At 39.5% G+C, this 19,203-nt stretch overlaps 2 protein-coding genes across 3 annotated transcripts in view; both read right to left on the minus strand.

Annotated features, from left to right (window-relative positions):
* Window positions 1-2,314, minus strand: part of si:dkey-260g12.1 (tumor necrosis factor receptor superfamily member 5) — a 5,697-nt gene extending 3,383 nt beyond the window's left edge. For both annotated transcript variants that reach the window (XM_034697312.1, XM_034697311.1), the window contains exons 1-5: window positions 2,215-2,314; window positions 1,955-2,015; window positions 1,691-1,742; window positions 1,255-1,365; window positions 942-1,085 (exon numbers count right to left, since the gene is read on the minus strand). In XM_034697312.1, the coding sequence (XP_034553203.1) occupies window positions 942-1,085; window positions 1,255-1,365; window positions 1,691-1,742; window positions 1,955-2,014 (367 nt within the window). In that variant the 5' untranslated portion in view covers window position 2,015; window positions 2,215-2,314. The remainder of the gene's footprint in view (window positions 1-941; window positions 1,086-1,254; window positions 1,366-1,690; window positions 1,743-1,954; window positions 2,016-2,214) is intronic.
* Window positions 2,315-4,769: 2,455 nt separating this feature from the next.
* Window positions 4,770-18,997, minus strand: iffo1b (intermediate filament family orphan 1b). The gene is given in 11 exon segments (XM_034697253.1): window positions 4,770-7,871; window positions 8,263-8,393; window positions 8,621-8,694; window positions 8,697-8,709; window positions 10,187-10,313; window positions 10,398-10,582; window positions 10,714-10,854; window positions 11,395-11,490; window positions 13,267-13,327; window positions 17,579-18,561; window positions 18,680-18,997. Coding segments are annotated over 10 exon segments (1,878 nt in total). The 5' UTR covers window positions 18,538-18,561; window positions 18,680-18,997; the 3' UTR covers window positions 4,770-7,780.
* Between the last annotated feature and the right edge of the window lie 206 nt (window positions 18,998-19,203).

Here is a 19,203-nt window from a genome sequence, read left to right on the forward strand (position 1 = left end):
AGCATCCGGTTAAGGACCTTTGTTACATGTCATAACTCTCTCCCCTCATTTCCTGTCCTCTCTCTACTCTCAACTTTTAAGAAAAGGCACGCAATTTCCTGCAGAGAGAACGCTTACAATTTTCAGCACCAGCTTTTTGGATAATGTCTACACAATTTTCCCATTTTATATAGAGGTATACTTTTATTTTTTTATTTATTTACTTGATTATTTGACAAGGGACAAATGCATGAAGCACTGCTCCATGTTCAATATATATTTATATTTGCAGTGTTTCATATTTCTGGAGACTGGAGTTTAATGATTTATAAAGTAACTAATACTTCTTTAGAAATGTGAGCATATTCTCCTGTTAATTCCTCAAGCAGAAATTAATGCAAAGCAGTTGGATGTAATCAAAGGCAAAAACACAAATCTTAGCTGGTGTATGACTCTTATTTTTTTGTCAAAAGTATCTCAATAAACCCAATTGAAGCCACATACACATGACAAGTCAAATCCAGATAAGCATTAAAACATTTTTACAAGCCAAAAATAAGGCCTGAATGGCTTAAAATAAGTCAAACTATCTGCTGAAGCAATGAGAAGAATAAGTGGATTATATAAAGTCTACTAAAAGCTGTTTGAAAATAAATTAGACAGAAACACTTGCAAAGATTTGAGTTTGGCAGTGTGTACATTGTACTGCTACTGTTTAAAGTGTCTGTACAGTTTTTACAGCAGTTTACAGAGAAAAGGGGTCCTAGAGCTCAGATCAGAGTCCTTGAGCATTTACATTTAAGTGACGTCTAAATAGTCAATAATTATCAAGAATAAAAATTGATGCCTTTCTGTCTGTCAGTGAAAACCTCTGATGTATATTTGGTTTGTGATTGCTCCCCCTGCTGGTAGAAGCTTGTATTATATGACAAAATAGAAATACTGGACAGCTCAGTGTTTACCAGTTGATGTTGTTTCCTTGTTCCTGACACAGTAGCGGCAGTTTGTCGAGTAGGGGACCAATTCACTGCATCTGTAACCGGCCTCGCAGACACACTTTACATCTGATGTGCTGGTGCAGCTCTGAACCACCTTCAGGTGATAATCTAAGACAGTGCAAAGTAGCAGTTCTGATTTTAATGCAAAAAGATATTGATACCAAATATGCAAATTACATGAGATATGTAGATTTTAAGTTAATCATAACCAATAGGTCAGTGGTATCAGTATAGTCCTGACAGTGAGGGAGGTAGAAATGACTCATAGTTTCTTCACCTGGTTTGCAGTCTCTGTAGCAGAGATGGCAGCTACCTTCTCGGTTCCGATCAGTAGTGTAGCTTCCTGCAGGACAGGGCGCGCACTCGTTGCAAGACTTCTGAAACTCACCTGATGAAACAGATAGATAAAAATGAGAACAGCCGGATGAAAAGCCTGCTCGTGAGGGCATGTTGATAAAGGATGTGGTCATACTGCACAGAGAGTGCACTGAGGGTGCTTTTTTCTCATCAAGAAAGAGTGCATACGTGCAGAAATAAAAAAAAACAGACAGAGAGAAAGGCACTGTATGATTCAGCGCTTCAGAGTAATTTCCAGATGTTATTAATAACTGCTGATTCATTCATTAATATAAGTGAGCCACATCCTAATGAAGAAAGGACAGACAATTGGTATAAACAGCAGGAGATCATGCGAAAAATGTCATTTTTCTTACCTGCAGGGCAAAGTGGACACATTCTGCTGTTATAATACTTGGTCCACTCTGTCTGTTAAGACATAAACACCATTAGATGGGAACTACCAACTCAAAGAAGTCCTGATAAGCTTGTTAAGAAATAAACAGACATTGTTATAGTTTCAACATATTTTTGAAAATGTAAAGTTAACTACTTTCTAAAAAAGAGTTAACTAGATATCTTCTTGTTTGAGACTTTACCATTATCTTAGCAGATAAAGGAAGGAGGGTTGTCATTTTTACCTGCAGGGAGATGGGTACCAACAGTGCAGAGACCATCCAGATAATCAGAAAACATTGCATCCTTTGGAGAAATAATAAGAATATGTTCAAGAAGTTGCATGTAAGAGTTGTAAAGCCCAAAAAGTTAAATACAGCTGTTGGCAGCTTGTTTGTCACGCCACAGAGCAGCAGCAGCAGCAGCAGCAGCAGTACTTTAAAGTATCTAAAGTAAGGTTTGACAATAAAAACTAAATGAAAATTCAACAAAAATAAAAACGTACCTTCAATATGATGTGTATTCTTTTCTCTTTCTTTTGTTTAATCAACTTCCTCAAGGTGTGCCTTTCTGTCTTCCTCCCTCTGCTCTCTCTCCCTCTACCCGTCATCGGTGTCACTGTTTCCTTACCTGCTTACATCTTCCTGTCTTCCTGTCTCCTCCGCCCACACAGCTACCAGTATGTTCTGTTTACATCTCGTCTGCACTCGATCCTCTCTGCGTCAAAGCCAAGTCACTTCCGAGCAAACTGTAAGCTCTCACGGAGAACCATTCACAGAACTGCTGCTACAGTTACTTTACGCACACATGTAGAGAGAGAAGATCTGTGACAGCGACAGTTTTCAACCCTGACTGAGTTCAATTTCAATTTCATTATAGACACATAGTAATGACTGCTTAAAAATGTCAAGAGAAAGACCAGGGGAAGCTGTAATTTGGGTAATTAGTATCAAGAATTATCCAGTCAATCAAAAATAAATAAGTAAATAAATAAATCACCCATTTAATCCTTTTGTTTTCTAGCCATTAATGAAACACCAACAAAAACTCACCCTTGAGCAGCATTTATACAGAAATATGTATCAAAAAAGTGGCAACAAATGCCTTGGAGTTAGTTATTTCTCTTAAAACTACACTTTTTAAACACAAATGCACCCTTGCAACTTGAATTACCCCCATCCAGCTGACTATCAGTACGTAGCAAACTCCTGATGACCCTCATGAAGTCGTTGTTGGGGCGTGTGTTATAACTCCCAAACCTTTAATGGATCTTTCATCCATCATCAAAATACTTTCAGGTGCCCCCTTCCCACTCACCATTCACATCAACACATAGACATACACGTAAATAAAGTTCTGTTTGTGAATCCTGACTGCGGCCTCGTTGTGGCTCTGATTATCTGGAGTTTGTTCTCTGGCTTTGGAGTCATCAATGACAGACTCTCCCAACCATCTAACTGCATGCTCATGACTTTCATTGCAACATCTTTCAATTGTATTAATACTTTTGGGGAATTCATGCAGATGTGTGCTGACCCATTTAACCCTCCTGTTATGTTGCGGGTCAAATTGACCCTTTTTAAAGTTAAAAAATCAGAAAAAAAATGTTAAAAGTATTATTTCGTTATGAAACTTCTTCTGCTTGGCTTAATTATCGTAAATACCATATAAAATGAAAATGCCTTGCCCAAGGACACTTTACCATTTGAGTGCAGGAGCTGGGATCAAATAGAAACAAGCTGGCAGCAATTGGGACAGTGATGGACAAGTGGGTAGAGTAACTTCCACTACTCTATAACCCAGGCCCTAATGTCACAGTGGATGAAAGGCTAGAGGCATTCAGAGGTTCCTTCTATTTTAGGCAATATATGCCTTCCAAACCAGCTAAATACAGCATCAAAATCTGGGCAGCATGTGACAGAAGAGGTGTCTCTTGTTAATTTATCAACATCACTTCATAAAGAAAACTATAATTAAAAATTAAAAAAATAATAATAATAAATGTATGTCATGAAAAACTATTGTATTTATATTTAGGTATTTCCAATGTACATAAAAAAAAGTCTTAACATGAATTTTCATGAAAATGAGTGAGTTATCCTCATTGAACCATGATCTGTGAGAATTGAAGAACACCATTACTAAATATTGATTTAAATGGTTAGTAATGGAGTTAAAAATGAGATTTAAAAAAAAAATTGGGATTTTTGGGGGTTTGGACACTTCTGGATAACTAAATATGCCCCGGGTCGTTGACCCAGGAACATTATTGCTGTGCCTAAGAAACGAACATAACAGGAGGGTTAAACTGGCCAACTGACTACATAGAAACAGCGTCATCCCACTCAACTCCTACAGTATTGCAGTTAGCATGTCAGGTCTCCAAATCACATCAGTACTTGAAAACCTGCAGTATTTGGAGGGTACTGGCCTCCTTGGTGAAGTATGAAGTTCTGTTGTCATCTGGCATAAACTCAAATCTGTCCCTTATAACTCTCCCTTTCAAAAAAGCTGTCCCCCAGTACGTCCCTAAAGCCATGGAGCATGTCTGTTGCGGTGACTGGATTTTCTGCCTTTTTCTTTTGGGTGTGTGTGTGTTTTTTTTTTTACTCTGCATCATTTATGTATTTGCAGCACTGATAATCCTTTTTTCTGTCCTCTTCTTCCTACTTGCTGCTTTTTTTTAATGGTTAAACTTTTTTTAATCATTTTTGCATGTGATGCAATTTCCATTGGCCACCCCTTCCAAATATTTAGATTTGTTTGGGTAGTAGCTGAGCATTTGCACTTATCAGCAAATGTAAGACTGCTACCTGACCCACAAACCACTATCAGGATACATGCAGCAGTTGCAATCAATACTTCAAAAAATGTCACACCCGTAGACTAGAAAATAAACTCATGAAAAAAGCACAAATATATCCTTATATAGGAGAGTGTTGCACAGCTGCTTCTCCCTTCAGGCTATTTAAACAGACTGTTTGTAACAGACTTTGTGCTGAATGACTCTTTCATTTTAAGACCAATAAAAAGTGCTGAATTGAAAATAATCACACAATCTTTTTGCTCAGTTGCATCTTTAATTCTTTCAGTCTCTCTTTAAACATGACATATTGCAGCTCTGCAGTTAAGCTTCTTTTTAGACTAAATGACTGTCTTTGTGTTTAAAGCTGCATAGTCACACGTCTGAGGTACTTGATCAACACTCAGGACTATCATGGAATTTTTAAGACACACATTGAATTTGTATTTTGAAGGGAGTCAGGAAAACATTTTTTTTTGTCTTAGACTGACAGAATTTGTATTTAGAATTTGAATTATCATTTTACTGCTTTTCAGGTGACTCTTGATATTCTTCTTTTGCAGTCTTTAAACACAAGTTTATACTCAAAGCTAAATTTCCTTTACACATATTATCAAAGCCATCGTACAGTCATTTCGCTAAAGCATTTGCATTTCAGTAGTTTTCATTTTTTAAACTTGAGTCGTGTTTAAATTGACTTTAATTTGGCAACTACATACAGCCATGGAGGAGAAGTACTAATGGACAACAATTCAAATTGGTCATTGGGCTAACATCATCACATTTTAGAAGGGATTTTGTCCAAAGACAGATCAATCTAGATTTTTTTGGTTTAACCAATTACCATATACTGTTTTTGTATTTACATTTTGATCTTTTTCTCCATGTTGTGTATTTGCCACAGTACAAGTCCTTTTAAAAACGCTCACTGTACAGATAAAACACTCAGAAACAGACACACTGGCACATGCATACACAGAGACTCACTCAGTGTGTGAAAGTAAACCTACACAAAGAGAAAAGTTGTGTTTTACAACTCACACAGTTCATCTCTGACATCCTCCTTCTCTATCAAACAGAAGCAATTAGCATTCAGCTAATTCCAACACATGCATGAAGCTTCAAATCTGACATATTACTGTTTCTATCAGTGAAAAAATGTTGAGCGGTGGATTGTAATGGAAGCAGAGGAAATACATTTCAACTGCTACAACCGTATTGAAGAAACTACAGGCAGGATTATATTTAGACATCAGTGTCTGATAAATGAGCATTGAGAATAGGGGGTGTTCCCTGAAAGTGATGATTTCCAACAGTATGCTAATATGTTTCACTACAGAGTGTCTGAGTTAAAGTTCATAGTTCAATGTGCCACAGAAAGCATAAATAAAGTAAAAATGAGGTATGTGTTGGTGTGAATTTATTATCCTAGTGCCCCACCTTCAGTATAAAAGATGGAGAAATATCATTTTCTATTTCCAGCGAGTCAACTTTTTTTGTTTTTACATGTTTTACAGGTTACAGTGCTGATTTGTTTCATTTACATTTTCGCTTAGCTCTTGCTTTCTATGTGCAAACTTTTACAGGCTCAAAATTATCTTAATTATGTACATCAAGCACCTTTGTGAACAGCTGCTTCAGCAGCTATATCAAGTTTTTTTACACAGCAATATCCTGTTGATTTTTACAACCTGACCTTTTTAATTTGGCACTCAAAGGTTGCCCTACATTTGCTCTTGGACAACTGTTTCTTTGTCCTTTACTATCTTTGAAGACATTCTGCTCAGCCATGCAGCTCTATTCAAACAACAACGGGATCTGACTGTAATCTAAGCATTCCTGCTGAAAATTAAACTAAATCAACGGCTTCATGACACTTAGCTGTCAGTGCACGTTGATGTGCTGTACTTCCAAGTGTCAGCAACATAGAGAGAAAAATAAAGAAACAATGCTGACCCCAGATCAGATGTGAGAGGCTGCAGACTGACCTTTAACAACACAACATGGAGACTTTGGCTACATCTCAAACTGAAAACAAACCTGCATTCATTTGACAAAGAAAACACTTTGCTTCTGTATTCATCTGTAAAAGTATCTTCTTTTTTTTTTCAAGCACAATTTCTATATAATTCCAAACTATGTTCTCTGCAATGTTTAATGTATTTCAGATATATTATGAAATTGTGTAAGTTACTTTCCTAATTTTCTGCATTCATCAAAATTGCTTCATTTGCATCGTCTTGGTGTTTTGCAAATAGTTGTCAACATTCTTGTGACAGAATTTCTCTTGACAACATAAGCTATTTGGGGCATTAATTCATAAATTTGACAGAGGTCAAATTCAAGTATGTTCAGATACCTAAACACAACAAAATTCCAGAGACTGAATATTTCATTATCGCACTAGGAGAGAATTGATCTGTTCTCTGACAAGCGATGATCAAGATAAAAAAAAAATGTTCACTATTATTTAGTGGACTTCTGACGTTATGCACACACATACAACATCAGGCTTTAGAGGACATGTGTGCACTCTGATAATGAACCTGCAGCTTTAAGGCTGTAAAATGTTCAATCCTGACATCACGTGAGAAGATAAAGACACATCGTTATCTCCTCAATTCTTCAATAAAACTAATGAATTCCCTCAATCTTGTACCATGACATCCTGTGATACAGTTCATTCAAACTAAATGCCATTTTGAGTTGTTTTCTTTGAGGTTTTACTGAAAGAAGGTAATTATCGGCCTTGAACTTTGTTTGGCATGACTTAAATGAGGCTCTGGTATCTGCTTGATTAGCTTCAAACGCCCAGGTCATCATACAGTACTGCACTACCTCCCTAAACTACAAGACATCAGGGCATTTTCTCACAGTACATTCAGAATATACAGTCTTCTGAAACTTCACAGGATAATCCTTTAGAAGACCTGGTATCCTAACTATTGCTGTCAAACACAAGATGACAAGGTCCAACTACAAAGCAGACCTCTCCCCTCTGCAGGGCAGTGACATCAGCACGCAGCAGTACAGAAAAACATCTAGCTCTGACGTAGTCACAGTTTCAAAGCTCAAAGTCTCCTCAGACCAAAGCGGATTTACAAGAACAGCAAGACAAATAATCAGTGAGATACAGTGAATGAAGATGACTATATGTAAACATGGTGTTGCCATATAGGTGTGTATTGCATTTTGTGATACTCGAGCTGGATGTAGCAGGGAAGGGGGGTCACATAACCACAGCACCCAATGCAGAGGGGAGGAAGTGTCAAGATCTCCCGCAGCTGGGCGGAGAGGCTGAAGAGTTGTCACTCTCTCTCTGACTGCTGTCGTCAGCAGATGCAGGCGTTGCAGGGTTACTGGAAGAAGGACAAAAAATATGTATAGGAAGACAAACACAGTTGAAATGCAACACACTCTTCATATGCTATTCTATATTTATTTTTCATATGTTGTACCATAAACCCAAAGACTTAGTTAAACAGACGATATTAAAGGTCTAAAATGGTATAAATAACAGATGTCATAGCTGGAAGATTTTCATCATAATGCTGTCAAGCGGGGCGCCATACTGTGTTGTAGACAATTTATGCAATGCGTGCATACTGCTGATAATTGCCAGAGAGGTAGTCAATGTAAATTGCTTTTGTAGGGAACTAAAAGGCCTGTAAAATAAAGCATTACAATAAAAACTCACAGTAAGAGCAGACAGGGCATAATATCGTCTGAGAGTGATAGTGAGTGTGTTACCTGTCTCCACTCTGCGTGATGAGTCTCCTGCAGGTCTCCATCTGAACATCCAGGCCTCTCTTCATCGAGCACATCTCCATGTACTCGTGCAGATGTCTGTTCATATCGCTCTTTGCCGTGGCCAGCTCCAGCTAGAGTTGGGACATAATCAATAATCATAGGTATTTCTAATGTTACATCACAAATTCTGAACACATCAAAAACAGATAAACTGTGTGCTGAGTCATCATGTGAATCATATTCAGGGAATTTTCAGGAAACAGAGCATTTTTCAAAGAAAGGCTGTGTTGAAAGAAGGGTTTATGAACAGGGAAATTACTTAATTAATAATTCAAAAAATGCAGAGGAAGTGTCTGACCTCAATCTGGTCAATGGTCTCTTGGTATTCCTTCTCTCGGGACTTGAACAGACATTCAGTGTCATTAATCACTGTTCCAGACAGTCCTCCTGAGAGAGAAAAATAGAGAAGAATTTGAGCAAAAGAAACACATGTAATCCCATATAGCAACACTTTGTTAATGAACAAACAATCAGACACTTGGTGAATTTGCCTGACTGTGGAAAACACAGCTGGTTTTATGCTCCACACAGCTCAAATTTCACTGACTCATGCAGCTCCTCCCTCAGAAGGACAGCAGGCTGATTGAAAACAAATACCTACATGGATTTCTTGGAAACAAACACACTCTACACCAGCACAGGCCAGAAACTGCAACTGTTCTAGTGTGTGTGTGTGTGTGTGTGTGTGTGTGTGTGTGTGTGTGTGTGTGTGTGTGTGTGTGTGTGTGTGTGTGTGTGTGTGTGTGTGCAGTGCTTTGTCCTGAAACAGCCCTGCCTCAGTAGAGCAGTGAAGGTCACTTAGAGATTTGGATGAATAATCCCCAGAGACAAAAATGTATCGACCATCATATCAGGCAGCTGCTCCAAGCATCAAGTTCCACTCCTGTTCTGATGTCAGATTCCCAAAATTTCCCTTAAAGAATTGTTAAAAATAATTTCATACATCATAGTGCTGCTATCTGACGGATGGCAGGTGAAAGAGGCAGATTCTCATGCTTTCTCGTTTCCTTTGTCCTTGAAAATATTCAAAACTAGATTTGGGCGAAGGCTCCAACACAATGTATAATTTCTGCTGAATGAAGATGGTGGTTGTTCATATTTAAAGGTATTCAACTCTCACAGGCGATGATGTTGTTATAGTAACTTGGATTTGTGAGAGTTTAAAGAGACTTTAAAGTTGGCCAACCACCATGACTGATAAAAACTGAACTGAACTGAATTTTTTTCTAATGCGCCAATTTTGAAGATATTGAGAATACAAGTCTTCCAATGAGAGGCACAGCTGACTGCAGGAACACTGTAGCTGTTGGCTAGGAGGCTCAAGCCCGCCTCTATACGTCACACTGGCAAGACAGCAGCAATATGGCTGCCGCCACCGATTGGCCTCAAAACAGCTCTTCAGAAACAGATGGGTGACGTCACGGATCCTACGTCCATATTTTATACAGTCTATGGTTCATACCAGTAATTTATAGTCATTAATATCATCAGCTACTGTGTAATTTTGAATTATTATTGTCTATTTCATGAAAAGACAAGCAACCACACCAAACAGCCCTTTACCTCAAACAAAAATTTGATTTTTCTCTGGACCAGATATAAGTCTGCTGAATGTGTGTCTTTGTTTTAATATCAAGCAATTGTATATGCTCAAATGTAAATCAAAATTGTATTACTTCTGTCACAAGATTACTTTTAACAAACCCAACTATTGCAAGCTTTTGTAACATTAGTATGTTACAGATAAGGCTTGTGAGTTAAACTGTATTACATTATCTGGGTATTACACTTTTTTGGCCATTCCATGTTTCGGTCAAATTAAATTCCTTAAGTCTGAAGTCCTTACGTCTTGACTACAGCCTACCTCTCCAGGTGGGTGGGTGGGGTCAGGGGGTAGAGCACATCCTGGGAAGTCCTCCCAGAGAAGCAGCGTCTCTTCAGTCTCCTCCCAAGCCAGACTGTCACAATCATCCTCAAACTCACATTCACGCCTTACGAAGAAGTTAAACACATAAAAAGAATGAACGGAAGTAGAGAACGTTATGCACATCATATCTCAAAGTTAAAACACTCACAGCTGGTTCAGCATCCTCTGCATCTCTTCGTTGATCTGATTGGCTGACGAGCCACAGTGCTCCTCTTCTTTGGCCACACCTCCATCACTCTCAGAAGTGCTGACGGGTTCGTCACACTCGCTTCCATTAAAGGACAGAGGAGTTTGTTTCCGGCGACAGTTTAGGGAAGTTTGGTTGGTAGGAACCTGCAGAGATATCATCGGGACTCAAACCACCGCTACAAATAAATTGGGCAAGCTCTGACAAAAAAGGGCCTCAGAGGATTTGACAAAATAGAGAGATAGAAACATTAACTGTTGTGTTTTTTTCCTGGTACCTGATACATCTGGATCACATCCTCACAGTTCCTCTGCTGAGCTACGTCACAGAGACGAGCAGTTATATCGATCCTGCGGCAGATGTCCATGTCCACCTTCATGGCCTTCTCCTGGATCTTACTGTCCAACTCTGACAAGTTCTGCAAAGAACATAACAGAAGCATTATAAGACAGAGGGGAGGGAAGACACAATAAGGAACATTTCTCGGTTCTCACAAATCTCATTTGCATATGCTTATTTTCTTCATCATAGTAACAGAGTAATAGTGTAGATGATCCTTGTCGATTCTCAAGTTAATAAACTGTTAATATTGCTCCAGATGTTTATATAGGGACCAGCTGCTTTTAGAGCCCTTTTCTAGGCATTGTCAAACTGTGCATTTGTGGGGTCTTCCTAAGGTATGAGAACACACACAAGAACAGCGGCAGCTAAATAGTACCAGATTTTTTTCCTCTGGTAACAAAAACAACTCTAAAGTTCAATTGATTGTGAGTTTTGTTTAAGATGTAACATTCAAATATCAAGCAACAAACCCTTAACGAGTCAAAATAACAGTATCATTTCAATTTGGTTATTCAAACAGTTGAAACTTGTAGTTGGAGAGGTGTAGGGTTACATATGTGGCCAGCTTCGTCGATGAATGATTAGTATGTGACTGTGTGTGTTGAACCGTGCTCACGTTGCTCATGAGGCCTTTAAAGAGAACCAGCTCAGCCTTCAGCTGCTGAACTCTGAGAGCCAGCTCGTCCTGACAGCCTTCACTCTCCTGCAGGTCCTGCACACATGAAAGAAAGTCATGAAGAACTCATTACGTGTAAGCACGCCCACATAGATGGATTGGAAACAGCACATCACTGTTTTTAAGGGAAATAACTGCATGTAGAGGTCATCAGCAAAATATAAACCTGTTTCGACAAAGGGCTCAGAAGCTGGAAGTCCTAAAAGCATAATGAGCTCTGAGTATCTGATGACATCGTAAATTCCAGGCAGGCATCTCAAATCTTTAGTGTTTGTGGTGTCATTCTAATGTGGACCTGCCTGCTAGACAGTGCAGTTTCCTGGCAATGGTTCACATACGTTCCAACATAAAAAGTATGTGTAAGCATGTGCACGCACTTACCTACTTACCAACCCCCCAAAACACACACTCATACAGGAAATCAACAAACCACAAGGTATACAAAGACACAGCTGCAAGAAGTACAAATAAGGCAATCAACCTGTCAGCAGCTGAAGAGGTAGAAAAAAACAAACTATTTGATCAAAAGAGACACAGTTTATAACTCTAGCATGAGATCCATCCATGCACTTTAATCTATTGGTGGTCAGCATTGAAGACCACACGGAAACCAATCACGAAAGAGCAGCAACAAAGTAAATGTACTTGAGTACTGTACTTTTCTTGAGTATTATTTTTGGGGGGAACTTATTACTTTTACTCCACTACATTTAGAAGACAATGATTGCACTTTTTACTCCACTACATTTCTATCAGTGCTCTAGTTACTCACTACTTCTGCTTTGAAGTCAGCTCATGAATTTCCTTCTCTTTTCTGAAATCTGATCCCACGGTTGAACGTGGAGCAAACACAGAGCAGATTTCACTCAGATCAGGCAGTTCATTTAGAGGTGGTAATGATGGCTATAATTCTCCACCTGAGCACCCATGGTCATATCTTCAGCCCGTGTTAGAGGTTTTTTAAATGAATAATGATAAGTATTGTTTGAAATGTTCTCCCTGTTTCCCACTCTGCTCAAACATACAAAAATTCATAGTGCAACCTGAGAAAGTGTGTTAAGCTGCATAACATTTGTTTCATTCCAGATGAACATTTCAAACTAAGTCGTCTGTGCTTGGAGTAACTTAGTTGCTGTTTTTATTCCATGGTATAGTTTTAGAGATTTCAAGTAATCGTTTCTAGATAAACAGAATGTAACAGAATGTACTCCTTTGTATTCTTGACTGCACTTATGTATTGTGAAAATACAACGTTTTGAGATTTTTTAGAAGTACTTTGAATACTTAAGTATTTTTAAAAGCAAGTACATCAGTACTTTAACTCAAGTAATAATTTGACAGAACAACTTTCACTTGTATCAGAGTAATATTTGACCTGGAGTATCTATACTTTGACTTAAGTAATGAAGCTGTTTACTTTGTCCACCACTGCGAAAGAGTGCAAGAGGGAAGACTTGAACCAAGGAGGTAGAGAAAAATAATACACAAAGTAAGCAATCAGTGCCAGTGAAGTGAGAGCTGACCTCCAGCTGCTGTATGCTAATCCCTCCCAATTTAACAGTGTAAAGATGACTGCAATCAAATCCTTTTTAGCATCAACCCTCAGGCTGGTTACGTTCATGGTGATTTGATGTCGGTGTGTAGCCATATCTGAGGTTTCACCTTTCATACCTGTAGTTGTTCTCATGACTCAGGCAGATGTCGCTGTAAAGTGAAAAGTGACGAGTCCAATATGGCTACAGGAGACTGCAAAACTGGTCTACTACTCACACAAACACACACGTATTCACACAAAAGCCCATTGAATGTTACCTCTTGTAGGTCTGTGATTTTCTGTTGCAGATCCACCCTCATTGTGTATTCTTCTTCCCATCTGAAAAGCATAGTTAAAGGAGGAAATCATTCGTAAATCAAGGTTAACAGAGAACGCTCATGGGTTGCAGCCATGGCTAATGTAGAGATAGTCCTTATTCAGCTGTTCATGCCTCTTCTGGATCTAATTAGAGTGGCATGCAGAGTACACACTAACCTATGACTCCATGACTTAAGTGCATCTGTCTCACCATACCATCACTCTTTGACAATCGCATTCCTCCAGGCACTTAACATCAATGTAGGCTGCCATCCAAGATTAACAAAAGCAGACACCATTATACGTAAACAGTAACAGTGTTTACTAAACAAAACCCACTGTACTTGTTCAATCAACATACAGTACATACCAGGTGGGGTTTAAAAAATGATAAGAACTTGAAATACGAAATATGTTTGATATGACCTTGGAGCCTTGATTAGATACATGCTGAGGAAGACACATTTTTATAATGGTGCCATTGTTTTAAATCATCTAAAGCGAGGCTGACATTGGTGTCATGCACTTTTACTCCTGACCTCTATCTACACCAGTCTGTCTATAACAAGCTGGAATTGGCTGATTTGTGAACCATGCTCTATTGCTGAAAATGGACGCTTATCTTTACATGTCACATCTGGAAATAACTCACTTAAAGGTAATGAGTGTAGAAATGGGAATATTTAGCGATATCTAGCGGACAGATTCTAAATTGAAACGCTTCCTTGCTCACCTCTCCTGTCAGTGAAGCGATGGTGAACAAGAAGCTCCTGTGATGTATAATAATAATAATAATAATAATAATGATAATAATAATAATAATAATAATAATAATAATAATAATAATAATAATAATAATAATAATAATAATAATTTTATTTGTAGAGCACTTTTCAAAACCAGGTTACAAGGTGCTTTACATGGGCAGCAAAATAAAACAGGCAGATCATAAAAACACATAAGTCAAGATAAAGAAATAAAACATATTTTAAAAACATAAAATTACCCCAAAAGAACTTTAAATGAATACAATTATTTTAAAATATATTTCTTAAGACGGTTAAAATAAAATAAAGTCAAATAAAATTCAGATAAAAGGAAGGCTCTGCGATAAAAGTATGTTTTAAGAAGGGATTTAAAAGAGCTCACTGACTCAGCAGACCTAATCTCTTCGGGCAGATGGTTCCAGAGTGTCGGACCCCTCACTGCAAGCGCCCTGTCCCATTTTGTTTTCATTTGCACAGTAAACCTCTGCCCGAGGATCTCAATGTATGTGTCGGCTCATAGGGTTTTTTAAAGGTCTGCTATATAGCTCGGAGCAAGACCATGAAGAGCTTTAAAAGTAATCAGTAAAATCTTAAAATCAATTCTAAAACATACAGGCAGCCAGTGCGAGGAAGCTAAAACCGGAGAGATGTGGTTGAACTTTTTGTTTCTGGTTAAAACCCTGGCAGCTGAGTTCTGTACAGTTCGGAGACGATCAAGTGATTTGTTGTGCAGGCTGTTAAAAAGACTGTTACAGTAGTCCAGTATCCTCCGTTTGTCAAGTTTTTACTATCAGAAACATCTAGAATTACAAATCATTTTGCTCACAACAACAACCACTCTCTTCTTCTTTGTCTGCTAGCTGGTGCATTTCAAATTTTCATTCACTTATTGCAAAACACACGTTTGTTACTAGTTTGTCCATTCTGTGCTACCGTAGAAAGAAACATGGCAGTGCAAGATAGCAGCCTCCATGGAAGGGAACTTGCTTCTTGTGTAGATATAAAAGACTCATTCTAAGTAACCAAAACCAAAAATACAGATTGATATTCAGGTGATTATGCACTAACTCAAACACAATTCTGAATATTATATTCCATTTCAACCAAGTCTGTTTTGCAAAATGCCACTAAGTACCACACACTGTGCCTTTAAAGAGTTCTGCTGGAGTTATGACCACTGGTGGTGCTATTGCGCTGCTTTTTGTGAAGTTAAACTTTTTTTTTTTAATGAGAAATAAGAGGGGAATCTTTCAAATGACCTTTTATGTCTAAAACTGTATGATGTTTGTATCATTTACAAAAGGAGGGATGACAGAAGTGGTTTGCTGACAGGTGCTAGATTTGTATTCAACAAATGTAAAAAGAAGATTTGAATATCTTATGCTAAACTATCAGTGGAGTCAAGTTGTAGTGTATTAAATTCAAGTGCTTGAAAAAAGCTGGTGTGAATTGGAAAAGTGATGTGTTTATTCTCTCAACGATTAATTACTTAATTGATGATTTGTGCGGCTGAACCGATTGACCCATGAATTTGAACTTTCATAAAAGTAAAAGCTGTTTGTGGTCTCAGATGATTTCACATTACACATGTGCCCAGGGGAAATCCACTTACTGCAGAGTCTGTGGCCTCTTATATAAATGCTGTTACAGATGCAAAATGCTGCAGCACATCTCAACCTTTAGGGAATACTTAATCTGGGGGAAACTGAGTCATGAAACAGGAGTTGTTGTTGTCGTAGTGGATGCTTGTCTGATCAGTAAGGTGAGAGCATGCAGGAGGCAGAGATGCCAAACCCACATCCAGCAGTTACAGCTTGCAGTGCATGCTGCATTGCAGATAAAGTGAGGAGAGTGGAGAGGGGGGATGCACAGTGGGAGAGAGGAGAGGCAGGGGAGAGCAGAAGAGTGTGAGAGGAAGTGTCTGATGTATGATGTTTACATGAGAAGTGTGGTGGGAAAAGTGGGATGAGTGATGGGCAAGAACAGTGAGAAAGTAAAGGAGGAAAAGGGGGGTGAAAAATGAGTTGTCCTTGTATAACAAAAACTGAAGTGACATGAATAAAAGAGCTAGAGGCCTGAAGGGTTGGAAAAAGAAGTAAAACGCTTCAGATGAATAGCTTCATAGTTAAGTTCAGATTTAAAGATAGGAAAACAAATTACAAGATAACTCTCTCTATTGAATTTTCATCCTTCTCTAAATATCTGACGCAGAAAAAATGACAGGGAATCTGCAGAGGTGAATTTTGCTCAAAGGAAAGGGCTTTAAAGTCCTCATTGTCCTGAGGTAAAGTGACACCCACAGGAAACTCACAGAGGCTGAGAAACATCCTGATCCCTTAAAGAGAGCTGGTCAGACACAGATGTGATCACTGAGGGTGGACAGAGTGCATCACACAGGGTGATTCACAGACTCAAAGTTAACTTTCTGCACAAGAGGTAAGCAAAATATTTCCTCTTAAGTTCCTTCACAATCAAACCACGTGCCTGATGTAACACACATGGGCAGTTAGAGCTGTCCTTGTCCCCTCATTCACAAAGAAGCCTCAATCCTGTGCTCAGGATCTCCTCCTCTGTGAAGAATGCATGGCTGCTCATTTGGATATAATAAGAGGGAATTCAGTAATGAATGTGCTCAAACCTGGGGGCTACTGTAGTTCACCTCAGACTGATAATACTGAATGCAAAACTGTCATAAGTCCAGAAACTCATGACATAATGTATAAGATGTGTTTGGTTTTTTCTAAGAAAAGGGAAAATCCATCAGAAAAGAATGCTCATATAGTGTCTCCCTAACTTTAAACTGTTGTCATAATTTGTTCTACACTTATGGGCTGACATTTTGTGTCAGCATTTAAATAACCCTCTTTGATAAATTCGTCATTATGTCTATAATTTGTGTAAAACTCCAAATCCCAAATTCCAAGATAGGTGACATCTTTAAACCCCTTGTTTTCAGATGATACTGAATCACCATTCATATAAAAAAAGGTTAAGTTTAACTATTTAAGAAGAAAGGACAAATTACTTTTAGGTTTCAGCTTTGAGTCCAATAGTAATGTCCTTATTTCCCTGTAAATGTAATCACTATAACACTGACAGGCCCTGGCATCAAATCTGCATCTTTCATTTTGAGTTACATCACACAATAAAGATCCACAGGACAACGAAAGCTCTACCTTATGGTGGGTTTCTCAAATATACTTGTAGATAAAGGCATCAATGGGTGAGTTTGATCTTTCTATGTCCCTGCAACACTTTGACCTTCGTCCCTCTGTATATTTAGCCCATGGTGTTTTAATTATTTGGGCGTATTTTTGGCTGCAGCACCTGCCTCTGTGGTTAGACATGGAATGGATGCATGGTCAGACAGTAGGTGATGGATGGTGAGGATTTGTGCTGACGCTGCCTGTGTGCACGAGACAGCTGGTCTACAGCTGCTTTGCAGCTCTTGTTACTCCAGATAGTGCACAACACACTCAGTTACAGGTGAAATAAAAAGGTTTACCTGCGTTTATACTCATCCCGCTCTCTCTTCACTTTGGCTAGGACATTGTACAGAGCTCTTATCTCTGGGGTGATGGTGTCAATCTGGACTCCAACTCCATCAGGGTGCACCCAGGACACTCCTGGGCTGGTTATACGCTCTGCACTGGGGCCAAACTTGCGGGTGTGGTTGTAGGACCAGATGGTTCCTGGGAGGAACCTAGGAGGAGGGTTGGTAGATCTTTCATGGCCTGCATTGGTGTTGGTGATACTTCTTGAGCCATAGCCAGGAGAGTCCATGCAGGGAGAGGCCTGGCTGATGGTGATAGCTGGGTTGCCGGTGGTGTTTGTTTGGGTTGAACTGGAGCTCTCAGAGGCTGTTGATGGGAAGGTGGTTGTGAGTGATGGTGGGAACAATGTTGTAGGCCTCCTGGCTGAATTGTTGGTGTTATGGAAGGGGAGGGAGCCTGGCCTGAGAGGTATGGTCCCAACAAATCCAGTCTGCACACCTGCCTCTTGGGTGTGTGCCCTGCCATCACAGCATCCACCTTGACAGCTTTTGTTGGCATCCAGCGCCTGCTGCAGCTGTTTCTCTAAAATCTTATTCCTGCGCTCTAATTCGTGCACTTTTGCCAAAAAACATCTGAACCTCAGATTGAGAGTTTTGAGGACGCTGATGTTGGATCCCAAGTCGTTTCTAAGAGCCATGGCTGCAGGGGGATGTGGCACAGTGCGGTGCTCGTAGTGGCCGCTGTTATTGTGGTGGAGGAAAGGAGAAGCCTGTGAGGGTGCGGTGAAGTCAGGCCCAGGATGATCAGGGCCTGGACTGCTGGGCTGCTCACCAAGGAAAAAGGATGCCGCGTCGGGTCCACCGAAAACGGCTTCGGGCAGAAGGCCTGAAGGAGAGTCTGGATGTCCGGAGGCCAAGCTCTGCTGAGGATGCTGTTGGAGATGCGTATTGGCCCCCAACAAAGGATTCATGCTATGGTATGGAAAACTAAAGCGCTGCAAATCGGGCATGAACACGGACGGTGATGATCTTTCTACAGCAGAATATATACAATGACAAGATAAATAGATAGATGTAACCAGAACGACGGGCGCACAAAACGCCAGTAATTACCTGATTATGTAACCGTGCCTAAATAAGAATCTTATCCTCAAGGCTGAGAGGTCTTAACGTCGGATGATAGATCAGAGCTCCCCAGCCTTCCATCCAAACACATCCACAGACGAGTCAAAATATACTGCAAGGAAGAAAATGCGGCAACACAGGACTAGCAAGTCCTCGAGGTGCCTTGCAAAGTAAACGCAATTAAACGGGGAAAAGGCGCAGAGTATGAATGGAAAAAGGTCGAAATCTAGTGTCACCGCGTCACTGGAGTTCTGGCAACAAGATGTGACCGCAGGCAGAGAAAGTGCTGCGGGATTGGAGGAGCAGGGCTACCGTAAGGACTCGAGTAGAGCGGCGCTGAGCAGTTAACTGTTTGCGCTCCGGGGAATAGAATACAGCACAATATAAGCACAACGCATCAATGAGCAGGCCAACCTTTTTTTTTTTAAACAATTAGAAGTCCAAATTTGGAGCTATTAATGACTTACAACCCATAACATTAAATACTCAAATGATTACAATAAGCATTTCAC

This window comes from Notolabrus celidotus, chromosome 12, assembly GCF_009762535.1.
Source record: "Notolabrus celidotus isolate fNotCel1 chromosome 12, fNotCel1.pri, whole genome shotgun sequence".
Taxonomy (NCBI): domain Eukaryota; kingdom Metazoa; phylum Chordata; class Actinopteri; order Labriformes; family Labridae; genus Notolabrus; species Notolabrus celidotus.